This window comes from Cyprinus carpio, chromosome B5 (genome assembly GCF_018340385.1).
Source record: "Cyprinus carpio isolate SPL01 chromosome B5, ASM1834038v1, whole genome shotgun sequence".
NCBI lineage: Eukaryota > Metazoa > Chordata > Actinopteri > Cypriniformes > Cyprinidae > Cyprinus > Cyprinus carpio.
Genome location: NC_056601.1, coordinates 19899193 through 19912130, shown reverse-complemented (window position 1 = coordinate 19912130; position 12938 = coordinate 19899193). Strand labels below are relative to the sequence as shown.

Sequence of the window (12938 nt, the reverse complement as noted above, 5' to 3'; positions counted from 1 at the left end):
CTTTGTTTCAATCAAAGCCGTCCCAGACAGAGCGATAACTTTTACAGCATAATGTGAGACAAAACAGTGTTGTAAAATATAATGACCAAAATTCTAGAGCTTGTCTCATTAATAAATTGAAGCAAAGTCTTAATTTAAAGTATGCTGTTTCTGTCAATTTGCCATTGTTCCATGTTAGTGACTTTAAAGATGTGTAAAGAAAGGCAAATGGATGTTTGAAAAACTAATTGCTGTGAGTGATCTCCATATAGATCGGTTCTGGAGCATTTCATGGATGTTTGTGTTCCACAAAACAAAGTAAGCCATAAATGTTTGTAACAGCATAATTGTCAACATCTTTCAGCACAAAGAGATGGAGCAGGTTATGTCGTCTGTAGCTGCTACTGTTGCCTCAAAAAAAAAAAAGAAAAAAAAAAAGACATTTGAAAATCATGACTGCTTGGGTGTGATGGTTTTTACTGTTTGCCTTTTTTGAAGGGTCTCACAGGGCTAAACATGTCTTTGGGGATTAGAGAGAGCAGAGAGTGATGAGGTGGTCATGACGCTGGAAAAAATATGAGCTGGTAAGGCTCATTTTTGCTTTAACATTAATGCTGAAATTATACGGGGAGAACTATTTAAGCAACTATGCGAGGATAATGGCCCTGTGTCTTCATCGAGTGCCAGGAGAATTCTGGAAAGTAACACAATCCGCTGGAACCCCAGCAGCAGACCTGCATTGTATTTGGGCTGTTTTTCAGCAGCAGTGAATTCTGCGGGTGTAAGCATAGGCTCATAAAAATATCACATATAGGCCCTGGGTACATTTTGTACCACAAACATCACATTTCACACTAAATGGGGCAGAACTGGTGCTATATGAATTTTTTTTTTTTCCTTGCTTTAAATTTTTAAAGCCTTTATTACCTTTAACCATTACACATTTAGAGTTTATATTTGTATCAGGGAATGTGCATTCATTTAAGAGGCAGCCTCAAATCATTACTGTTTACATGTAGTATATGTTTCAGAAGCATCTAATATGCTGTTCATAAAGCTCGCTTTCTCTCTGCATCTTACATGTCTATATGCTGGAAATGAAAAAATTTAAATTACACAATTAATATTTAAGTAATTTATTCCCCTCAGATTAAATTATTATTAGTCAATTAGTTAAAAAAATATAATAATGTATGTTTTATTTTTATTTATATCAAGCAATTGTCATATTTTAATATTAGGCCTGGGCCATTGGTAAAACAATATACATTCAAAGGCATTTGAAAAGTAGCAAAAATTATGATGAAACCACTAGTTAAAAAAGACTACAACAACAAAAACTAATTAAAAAAAATATTTAATAAATATCAATCCCTAGGAAATAATGTGTTTAAAATATTCTTTGGAATTATTGGACATATCTGATTATGGATTAGTTGGATATTTCATTCATCTGACAAATAATTGGTGTAGAAACAAGTTAAATAAACATTATTTGCTTTAATACAAACATGAAAATCATTTCTGGGTAGTGTAAAATGAAATAATGCCACCGTAGCCAGCAGTCATAATGTTGACTACATGCATATGATCCTCATAAGTTTCCAAGTAAATAAACAGCCTGATACAAATAAAGAAACAGCTATTTATTCTCATTTCCTGTAGGCTTGTTTATAGCACTTGTATTTTCACACTAACCACCAGTCTTTAGCAGTAGTGTTTTCTTTCACCAGTTTCCCCAATTGATCCCAGAACAGAGCTGAAAAATAACAAGCTCCACTGCTCGGTATAATTGTTCACTGCCATTGCCTGAGGTCAAGTGCATTTCCAAAACTGATTTGCTTTTCAGTTTTTCCTCTCTTGTGGAAGCCGGGGGAAAATCCCTCAGTGAAAGAGGGACACCCGCTTTGATTTCAGCTGCTGTCGGGCCTCTGGGTGACCTCGTGTGGCTGGGACTAAACTGGCCGCTCTTAAAACCACAAAGCCGCAGTTGTCTCGCTCAAGCCAATTTTACTGCCTACTCAGAGTGGCCTCCGATCACAGGAAAACACAAACACGGTTGGCTGAAATGGCCGGGGCAAATGTGTTTAACCGACTTACAAAGGCCAATGGAAAAAGGATTGTACACGTTCCATTGTTAATAGCATGCAAGACCCAAATCAGAGTACTGTAAACCCCCCACCCCACCCCCGGAAAATGGACTGGTAATTTTCTGCCCAGACATTATCCATTAATTTTACAGATATTTCCATTAACCCTAAAACACAACACAATTGAAGTGCTAAATTCAAAATACAGGTAAAACACCTTTATATATAGTGTATGTGGGTGAAAACAATATGCTTGATAGATTTTGGAAGTATATACACTGATGTTAATGTTTGGGCTTTTATTATTATTATTATTATTATTATTATTATTATTATTATTATTATTATTATATATATTTTTTTAATTTATTAATTCTTTTTTTTTGTGAAAGAAGTTTCTTGTGTTCAGCTGCATTAATTTGATCAATAAATGTTACTATACTTAAAAAAAGTTTTAAAATTTAAAGCTGAATTTCTCCAGAAAACTGAATTATGACATTTTAATTATTATTATTTCATTAATATGAAACTTGCATGAATAAATAATTTACAAAATGTCAATAAAATACAGTGTATATATTTGTTTTTTGTGGAAATATTTGTGATACATATTTTTCACGATACTGTGATGAATACAAAATTCAGAACAATCTATTTATTTGTTTATTACAATGTAAAAGTCTTTACTGTCACTTTAGAACAATTTCATGTTCTTGCTGAATAGAAGTTTTAATTATAAAAATGACTGACCCCAAACTTTTGAACGGTAGTGTGTGTGCAAGGTTTTTCAGTTGATATTACCCACAAACCTATATGCAATGAATAGTTTGTAATGATGCTTTTTTAAATTTCTAAAGATGTAGAAAAGCAAAACAAAACAAAACAAAACAAAACAAAACAACAAAACAAACAAAAGAATGTTGTGATGATGTTGTTGCATTTTTTTTTTTCTCTTTTTTGAACCTAAAGGCAGCAAGAATAGGCTACTGCTCATTAATTCATCTTAAAACTACAGTTACCATGTAAGCACAAGAACCAGGCAACAAAGGGGTTAATGATGTTTTAGTGAGGTTTCATTATTTGTCCAAAATATACATATACTGTATAAATGGAAATAAAAGTCCCTGAGACAAATAGGCCAGAATATTTTATGACTCTATAAATTTCAGCGGTTAAGGTCCTTGCACACTGTCCTATTAAAATCTTGCTACGGATGGGAAAACGCAGAAAAACGAAACCTGATTCAAGCACTTTGACCTCTGCGCAGTAATGTCATCACTAGGAGTCACTACATTATAGTTATCATTTTTATCTGCTGAGGAAATCGCCACTGTTTATTTTGTGTCACCTACTGATGTAACCGTCATTAAATAGGGAAAGCATGGAAGTGTTTGGTAGCTCCTAAATTCATCCCTGTTTGGATCCTAAGGAATGAATGTTGCTAAGCTAAACGCTAGCATAGTGGCGCCACGCGCTACAGAGATTGAGTGCATGCACTGAGATGGGAGAGGTACGTATCAACTTGGCTAAGTTGAGGGAAGAACATAGTGGAATATGGAAAAACTCTGGCGTGTTCCTTTAACACTTTAGTATACGGACAAAGTCTCACTATTAGTTGCATATGAGCATGCCTATTATTAACCTGTTAACTGTCACCCCGTCCCGTATACGGGACGCCTACGTTTACTTCACTAAATCCTTAATCATGACAAACTATATATCGTTGGAAAGGTCTAAGACTCCTAAATAGATATTTTACCAATGTTTTTTGTTAAAAATTATGTAGGAAAAGTAATAGATTAATTTATGACAAGAGTGCACTCTCAAAAATCTACATCATAACAGGAGTTCTGACCTTGTCAAAAGAAAAGTCTTCTTCGTTGCCCTTTTCTCTGTCACACTTTAGAAATAATCAGAAATTATATATCAACTGAAAACTTTAATCCTTTAAAGCCCATTTTAAAACCAGATATTGCATTACCACGAAAATGGTACATCAATATCATGTTATAAAATGTTTTTGTTCATGAATTATACAAATTTTAGTTTGGAAAGTGCACATGTAAGTCTATGTTCAAAAATGTGAGTGACAGTTAAGGGGTTAACATATTGGCTGTTTATTAGTACTTATAAAGTACATATTTTGCATGAACATATTCTACATCCCTAATCCTACCCAATACCTAAACTTAACAACTACCTTATGATTAATATGCTGCAAATTAGTACTGTACTGAGGCAAAAGTTGTAGTTAATGGTTTGTTAATAACGAGAATTGAACCTTAAAATAAAGTTTGACTATTTCAGCTTATGAAAGATGACTGTCACATTTTTCAGTTCAATCTCAGTCTCAATACTTCAACACTTTTTCTGTGTTTAGAAAAAACTGGACAGAGTAAAGAGAGCATAACACGACCTTTGTGTCAACCTAGGCTCAAATCTCCCTTTCGCACAGAGAAAAGTACAAACAGCTGCTGCTTGATCAGACTTTTCCTCTCAATCAGGATTACACACTGGTATTCCACAACATGATTGGCCTGAAATTCACACTTGACATCACCTAAACTGACCAATCAAGTCCTGTATTATATTCCGGTGCCAAGATAACTTTTACTGCATGCAGTGGAATAATCTGAGGTTTAGGTGCACTACGCTCCTTTATGCAATATACTGCACATATTTTTCATTTACTGTTACATTTATCTCATACCATACAATTATGCAGCAGTGCTATGAATGTACTGTAACATTAGCTTTCATGTAGTATATCCAAATACATAACACTATTAAGTGAACTGACACTGTAATGACTAAAGATGCTTGAGGTAATCGCAAAAGGTGTTCGAGTTACAGTAACCCAGCTCTTCCACACTTCCCATTACAATATTTAGAGATGATTTCAGAAATATACTTACAGGAGGAGCAGTTTTATGGATAAGCACCTGCATCAGGTTTCACAAAGCAATTAAACACAAGTGGTACAGTTACATTTCATTAACCAGTGTTTATTTTCTAAATAATACATATCAGGAAAAATAACATTGATGTACTTACTGTTAATAATGCTTGAGGAGTTCATGAAAATATACAGTACACTAGTCTGCTCTGTGACAAATAATATCACAATATTATATATAAAAACAAACAAATGAACAAACAACAGTGGCAAACTGCTCACATCAGAGATAATCATGAAAAATGGTACAAATCAATTGGTTATTAAAATAATATTGTGGTAAGTGCCCAAAACAGTGCATTTAGTATGTATACTGAGCAAAGTGGGTTTATTGAGACTAACCAGTGCTTACAGAGACCGTCAGTGTAAGAGGTCAAGCCTTTTAGGGTTGTATTTGGAAATATGCCAGGAAGGAACAACAGGTTTGTCATCATGTCTGGTCTTGGTTTTATGTCAGTGCAGTCGCAGAAGAATTTGCAAATTTGGAGACCAAACAAAGACACAAAATGGAGCAGGGCATCGAAAAGAAACACTTAGGAAAAATATATATCAAATAACATGTAACATATTTGACTTAGATATAAAGGTTTTGAAAAGAACAATAAAAACAGCACACAGAATAAATACTCAAATGACACATAATGGGGTAAAATATCTCACGTATGATAAATACATCTAAATTTGCTATACTACTCGGATGGAAGTAGCACACCATCAAATTTTTACATCTCAGACTTTGGGAATATGGTTTTGATCATGCAACTGTAATCTTCAGGTTATGGGATTTGAGAAAAGCATGCTGAACTGGCATAATATTAATGTGCAGTCATGTTACTGGTGGCACTGTACAAAACCTACACAGCTGTGTTGAAATACAGAAGCTGTATAAAATCCCACGATGTTAAGTGACCTTCAGGCTATTCTTCAAGAAAACACAGCACTAGGGAAATCTGAAATAGGTTGAAACCTTTAAATCACAAAATTGGATTTACAAAATAGGACACTAATTTGCTGAGGTACAACTTTGTCTGCATGTACGGTAATGAGGACGTGCCTCTTTCTGCGGTGGGGATGAAAATGTAGGGACACGTGTTGGATTATAGAAGGAATCTATACATGAAGCTTTCTATACGTGGCCAAACATCAGCAGCTGAGCCACCACAAGCAGTCTTTCAGTTTCTCTCACCTATTCTACTATTTACACAAAACCACACGAGCCCCACGGCTCCAGACCGGTTCAATGTATCTACTCAGCAATTGGAAACGGAACCTTTCTGACCAATTTCCCCAGAATATACAAACATATGGAATCTAAAACACGGGTGGAAGTCAATACGGCAAAGGAACGCTTTGTACGATTTTCCAAAGGTGATATTTCTATAACATTTTCCTGGTGAATTAGAGACTTTTATTTATTACTCATACAGATTGAGTGGCTGGGAAAACAGGTCATTTCTTACGCCAGACCTTTGCTTTCAAACCGGAACAGAGGAACCGACAGAGAAATAAACAGTAAGGGGGAAAAAAGACTTTTGATCACACCAAGTAACACTGGAGACATATAAAAATAACTTAGATGGACTGTGTAAATATAAATAAAAAGACAACATTCTTAATAAATAATTCTGCTATTTACAACATTGTATATTGCTAAGAGATTTAAATTACTAAAATACTGAACAAGTAAGCAGCAAACATTACAGGCATGAGGTACAGCAAAAAAGATCCTGTTAAGTTTACAGTAGACTGTTTCACCAAACTTCATTTGATTTGATCTTGTTTTTCATGGCTTCAGAAGAAAAAAAGTAACATTGCGTAAGAATGCATTCAGCTTTTCTTAACATTTCCAGGAACAAAAAAGGACAGAAAAGGTTGATCACCCCAGTAAAGAACTGTATGTACTGTGATGCTCAGTAAAGGTCCATCTTCAGTGATGTCTGAAACCGGTCGTGATACTGGTTCATAAGATTGCACATATATTGGTATTTGTTCTAGGCACTCTTTCCAAGTGATAATTGAATAAAAGCAGCAGTATTTTAGCATTTACTATGCAATAATAGCATACAGTTTGATACTAGGAACAAAGATGTCTATAGAGACTAAATATGACATAATCTTTACATCGAAAGAAATGACAACAGAGCTGCTTGTGTACATGGATAAATAAGACATCAGTGACTCGGTCATCTCACTGGTGCCATGTCTCTTGCAGGTCAGATTTGTTTTCCTTTGGATATCATTTGATGGTAGCTGTGTTTTTAACATCTGTATTTGTAATCGGACTACACACATCTCTCTTTAATACTCGCCGTTTTAACCAAAGGGAGTGAAAAGAGAAGAAAACAACAACAACACACAGTATAAAGTACTATTCAATGATGTCATACACTAAACGACTATTTAATTTAACAATTATGATAACCTGTTTGACCATAGCAGCTTTTTTATGGTAAACTTTTTTCTTTTCTTTCTATTTTTTTTTACTATTTCATCGACAAAACGACTGTACAAAGACAAGTGCAGCAACTGTGGTCAAAGATAAAAATATTGATTGACAGAGATACATTTGAATAAAACCACCAGATATAAATATACACACAAGGCTCTTCCTACCTTAAACTCTTTACTTCTGAAAAACATAATATTTATCGTTAGACATTAATGCCATAGAAATAACCTCTTATCATTGGCTGGGCTGACACAACCTGTTGGGATATCCTGGTTTGATAAGTAGCCTCACTTCTGCTATCTATGCTATATTGCTAATGTAATGAGAAAGATGTCATTTATATGTATTTGTAAGAGCTCAGGGAGAATGTGAGGGTGGCTGATAAATGTTTCGAAGTTATTTTGATGTCTCTATACTTTCTAAAAGTGGTTTGTAAACCAATGTGTAGATATTAAAAGGTAATGTGTTTAATGGGGTTGTACTGACTGCCATTGACTACCACACCACCATAGACTACAATCTCAGTTTTATACTGGTGTACATATAAATCTTAACAATGCCTGTTATTACACTTACTATAAAATAACACATTTGCTATTGTGTTGAACTTCAAGCTAGTTGTTACATATACTGCTGTTATGCGCTAATGTTATTGTTAGTTACTTTTCACAAAAATAATGAGCACCACAAAAAGGGGAGCACCGATGGCATATCTGCCAATGAGATATTTTTGTTACAAAATGTCAGATGAAATGGACTGTAAAGGTGGACTCACTGTAAGCCTGAAATGATTTCATCTATTTTATAACCACTCTTTTACAAATATAATGCTACATTAGACTGAGCTAGCATGAACACCTTGATGCTAAATGCTTATTATATTCACAATGAAGCCTAAATTACATTCTTTTGGTCAATACTTTACTCACTTTTCTTATAATTTGGCATTACTTTTGAATGAACACTTGGCTTATAATAAAATGTTATTTTCCTGATTGACAGAGGCCTTTTAGCTAGTCTTCATCAACAAGCAAATGCTGACTGACTGCCCATTTTATTTGAATTATTAATTATGTCTGGTATATGCTGTGTCAGTGTGTATATAATTGTATTTCACTTTTAGTCAATCATCTCAGTGGCCATTGTGTCTCTAACAAGGCTGTCAATCTATTAAAATGATCAGTCTAATCGGTTTCATAGTTATAATGCATAGCATTAATGCATTCACTTCCAAAGAATATGTGTATTTGAGCTTGGCAAGTTATGTGGATGATATATCTATATAATGAAACCAGACAGAGCTAAATTTATGCAACCGTGCTCTTAATTTGTTCCAGAAAGAAATTCTATAGTCAATATTAATTATCAAACTGCACTAAACAGGACAGGAAATACGAATGGAATAGCACTTAATGGATTTGATCTTTCTTAAGTAAAAGATGAATTTCGGTTTGATTAATTAAATTTCACCAAGCATGCAAATGACTTTTGTTAAACATCCCATCAGGGACTGATTATAAATAAATTATCAATTCAACATCTTTCTTCATTTACTGATAGAAACACGGGTGCGTGATCCATTTCAATTAGCTCCCAATGTTCAGCTCAGATGAGTTGTTAGAAAATGACACAGAACAGAATGAAACCATTATGTCAATTAGTGTGTGAACTTTGACAGCCCTAGGGAAGGCGGAGGGGAACCTGTTAGTAGATCTGCATGTATAAAGCTGTTTGCATGTATATGAATATATTTATATATATATATTTCATGTAAAGCTGATATAACTGCATTTTGACCAGAGGTAAAATCTATGGCAGACTGCACTTGCATTAAACTACAAACTGTCCATAGACAGAATTGGCTGCATGGCCACAGCAGCAAAACTAGCAGCAACAGCTGTGCTAACACAACTTCTTTCACGAGCTCTCTCTCTCTCTGGATGTAACTCACTGGATCAACACCTCCTCTGATGATTTTTCGGCATCAGATTTGTGCATTTCTTGCTGATATACAGGATTTGGTGATTTAGGGCCACAGCAGCTGCACTCGTACATCTTCCTATGCCCTGTGAAACGTTCCCATCATCCCTCGATGTTTCATACAGGCTCTGAGGTCGGCAGCCAGATATTTTTTTTTCGTAGTGAGTAAGAGCAGCTCAAACATTCAGAGGAGTGCAAGCCATTCGTGTGACACAAATTTGGATTTGATTTTAAGGTCCATTTCTAGGTCAATTTGAATTGATAAATATAAGAACGCGGAGAACACTTGATATGCGAGGACACAGTGAATGGCTAAACTGTCATCGAGACAGTCTCGGAGGTCAGGCGTTAAGGGGCATCACGAAAACATCAGAGGTCCTCTCATTCATCGATTTGCTTTAGTTTGGAGCTCTTGATTTGACTCGATTGGAATCATCCCATTTTCTGACTACAGGCAAATATTAACAGCTGCATTTTTCCCTTTCCCCCTTCTTCCTCTGGCTTTACATAAGAACAACATTGCCATGGTTGCGTTTTACAAATAATGATCAATGAAAGCAAACATAAAACAACAAAACTGTCAGCCCAGGCTTGTTTGGGCTTTAGTTTGATGACATCTATGGTTGCTATTGCCATAAGTCATTCATAAAACTTCCACTTCTTGTCCTTTGCGAAACCTGTTGTTAATGTGTTTGATTGGTTGCTTGTTTTTGAGTGTCATACCCTCTTAAGTTGTTGCTGTTTGATGAGGAAACGAGGGCATGTTGGAGTGCGGTGTGAGTGGAAAGGCCCTCTTATAAGCAGCATGTAGAGAAGAATGGTTTCCCAGCAGGCCCCCTGGGTGCCACAGGGGGGTACCAAGCTCAACCAATGGACCGCTGGCGGACTCCTTTGTTGTTCTCCTGGGCGTCGGGGTCCCGACACGCACAGTCTTCTCGAATGTCACATGACATAGGGAATGGAATCACCTGGCACAGACAAAATATCAAAAGGGGTTGAGTCCAAGAACTTGAAGTGATTACCATATTCACCATAATACAGCAGTGTTACGACGGCAGAAAAGGTTTCAATGGGTTCAAGTCTATTTTTTTTTATTAAATTCCAACAACAAAGATGATAAAGATAAGCCAAAGGCATGAGAGAGAGAGCGAGATTCACAAACAATACTGGACAAATGAAAAGTGAACAAAGAGGAACTTAAATATACAGTGATAGCAAACTAAAGGGTGAGCAGGTGTGCTGACTGATGAGTGTCAAGGTAACTGATAGTTGGCGGGAAAACTAGAACAAAGGAGACAGGAATGTGATGAGAAACAAACTGAAAGTCCATGGTAAGGAAACTAAAAGAACATAACTGTACAAGCTCAATTTGTTTAATAGTGCAAATTAATAAATGTAAAAGTCAGCAGTTAAAAGAATGAAAATTTACAAGCTCATTTTTTTTTACAGGACAAATGAAAAAATGTAAATGTCACCAGTTAAAAGAATGAAAATTTACAAGCTCAATTTTTTAATAGTGCAAATGAATAAATGTAAATGTCAGCAGTTCAAAGATTGAAAAAAAAGGGAAACAAACCAAGTTTTTTCAAGAACATCATTGAAAACGGTAACAAAAGTCCTTACACTTGACCTTGGTTGATACTGTGTGGTGAGATGTAATCTATCAAACATCAGTCAAAACTATTCTTACACTTCTGACAAATTAGATATGGTGAAAGCTGAATGCGTGTGTGGGTTTAATGATGTCGCTGACCAAAGCACAGCATGCTCACATTTTATAAATAGCATTATTATCCTTTTATTTAGTTCTAAACGTTCTACCATTTGGGGAAAAGAGGATGCGGAACACTGGAGCTGGAACACAAACAAAAAAGTTTGTCAGTGAGAACAACTCCATATATCCACAAGTACCCACAAAATGGAATACATTTTTGAGAATGAGATCCACACCTGCACTTCTATTTGACACGAGCCACTAACAACACAACATGCTCATCTTAGCTTGTTTTTACTTTTGACGTCAAATAGAAAGCGGCATCTTTTCAGTCCCTGTGAGCTATGTATGTGTGCCCTAACAGATCAGTGCAAGCGCACTTGGATCCCTGTGAGTGCAGAGTGAAAAAAGAGGGAACGCAAGAGCGTATATGTGTACAGAGGAACAAGGGATCTCTTGTGTTCGGAGCGTTGAGGGAAGGAATGCCCTCTCCTTGCCCTGTGAAATACACAGGCCTTTCCTTTTGGTGTCCCCATCCACTGTAGGGGATTTTCCCAACTGTAAATCTAGTCCATTCATAGTGCCCACAAACTCTGGCTGACAACATTCCCTCCATTGCCACACTCCTCATTACAACCGACCAACACTTCTCCAGTTGTTAAGTGTGCGTGTGTATCTGTGTCTTCAGAATGTTTTCGTTACCCTCAGCCATCCCTGAATTGTTTCCAGGGAAAACAAGCAAAACACTGCAAAACAAAAATCTTTCGTGAAAAAATACTGTTCATTTTTTCTTTTAAGTTTCAACAACAACAGCACAGTTCAAAAACAAGAGTGAACATTTCATCAAAACTGAGTTGTACCAGGCGTGTTAAATCAGGGATTTTCAAACATTTTGATGCTAAGAACCTAGACTTATTGTAGTTAACTAAAACTCAAACCATGAAATAAAAAAATAAATAATAATAATAATAAAATAAACATTAACTGAATTTAAATATAAAAAAATATTTTTTAAAATCTAATTGTCAAAGCAACAATTCTCATTTTCTTCAAGTTTAACTAAAATAAAACTGAAATAAAATTTATAAAACTATATAGACATATTAGTAGTAATAATAAAAATGGCAACTAAATTACTAACATTTTAACTAAAATGAAAATATGAAAATAAAAATATACAAATTAAAACTAATAAAAACTATTATAGTACATAAATGATAATAAAAATGGTGTAAAGAAAAAAGGAGCTAATTTAAAAGGCATAATTATACTATGAGTGATGAATATTCAGCACAATATTACAGAGAAAACAACAAAAAACTCACACATTGTTATTGTACCAAAGCCAAAAGGAGTGATTAAAATAATATCTAAAAAACATGCATTATAATTTTATGAAATTTTAACTTACATATTATTACTTATTACTTAATAATTACTTATTATTTTTTTTTACTTCTAAAACGGAAATTATATTTATATTATATCAAGAATAATATTAAGTTTATACTCAAGGTATTAGAGTATGAATTTGTCCAGCTACCATTAATGTGCTGTTTGCTTCCAAATAAAGGACTTCTAAACTGACGTTAGGTGACGCCAATGCAAGCAAACTTACTTTTAATGTTCAGTTCATGCCCCTGAGACCATGACATCTGGATAGTATAAATATCAGCATTTCACGAGAGTCAGACAAACTCTGACATAAGCTTGAAAGAAGTGAAGCTGAGAAGTCTGCAGGAAGCTTTTGACAGTAAGCTGAGCTGTCAG

At 35.0% G+C, this 12938-nt stretch overlaps 1 protein-coding gene across 2 annotated transcripts in view; it reads right to left on the bottom strand.

The window, feature by feature from the left end:
* Nucleotides 1–5071: 5071 nt before the first annotated feature.
* Nucleotides 5072–12938, bottom strand: part of LOC109062165 (pappalysin-1-like) — a 73875-nt gene continuing 66008 nt past the window's right edge. For both annotated transcript variants that reach the window (XM_042724802.1, XM_042724803.1), the window contains exon 22: nucleotides 5072–10422. In XM_042724802.1, the coding sequence (XP_042580736.1) occupies nucleotides 10318–10422 (105 nt within the window). In that variant the 3' untranslated portion in view covers nucleotides 5072–10317. The remainder of the gene's footprint in view (nucleotides 10423–12938) is intronic.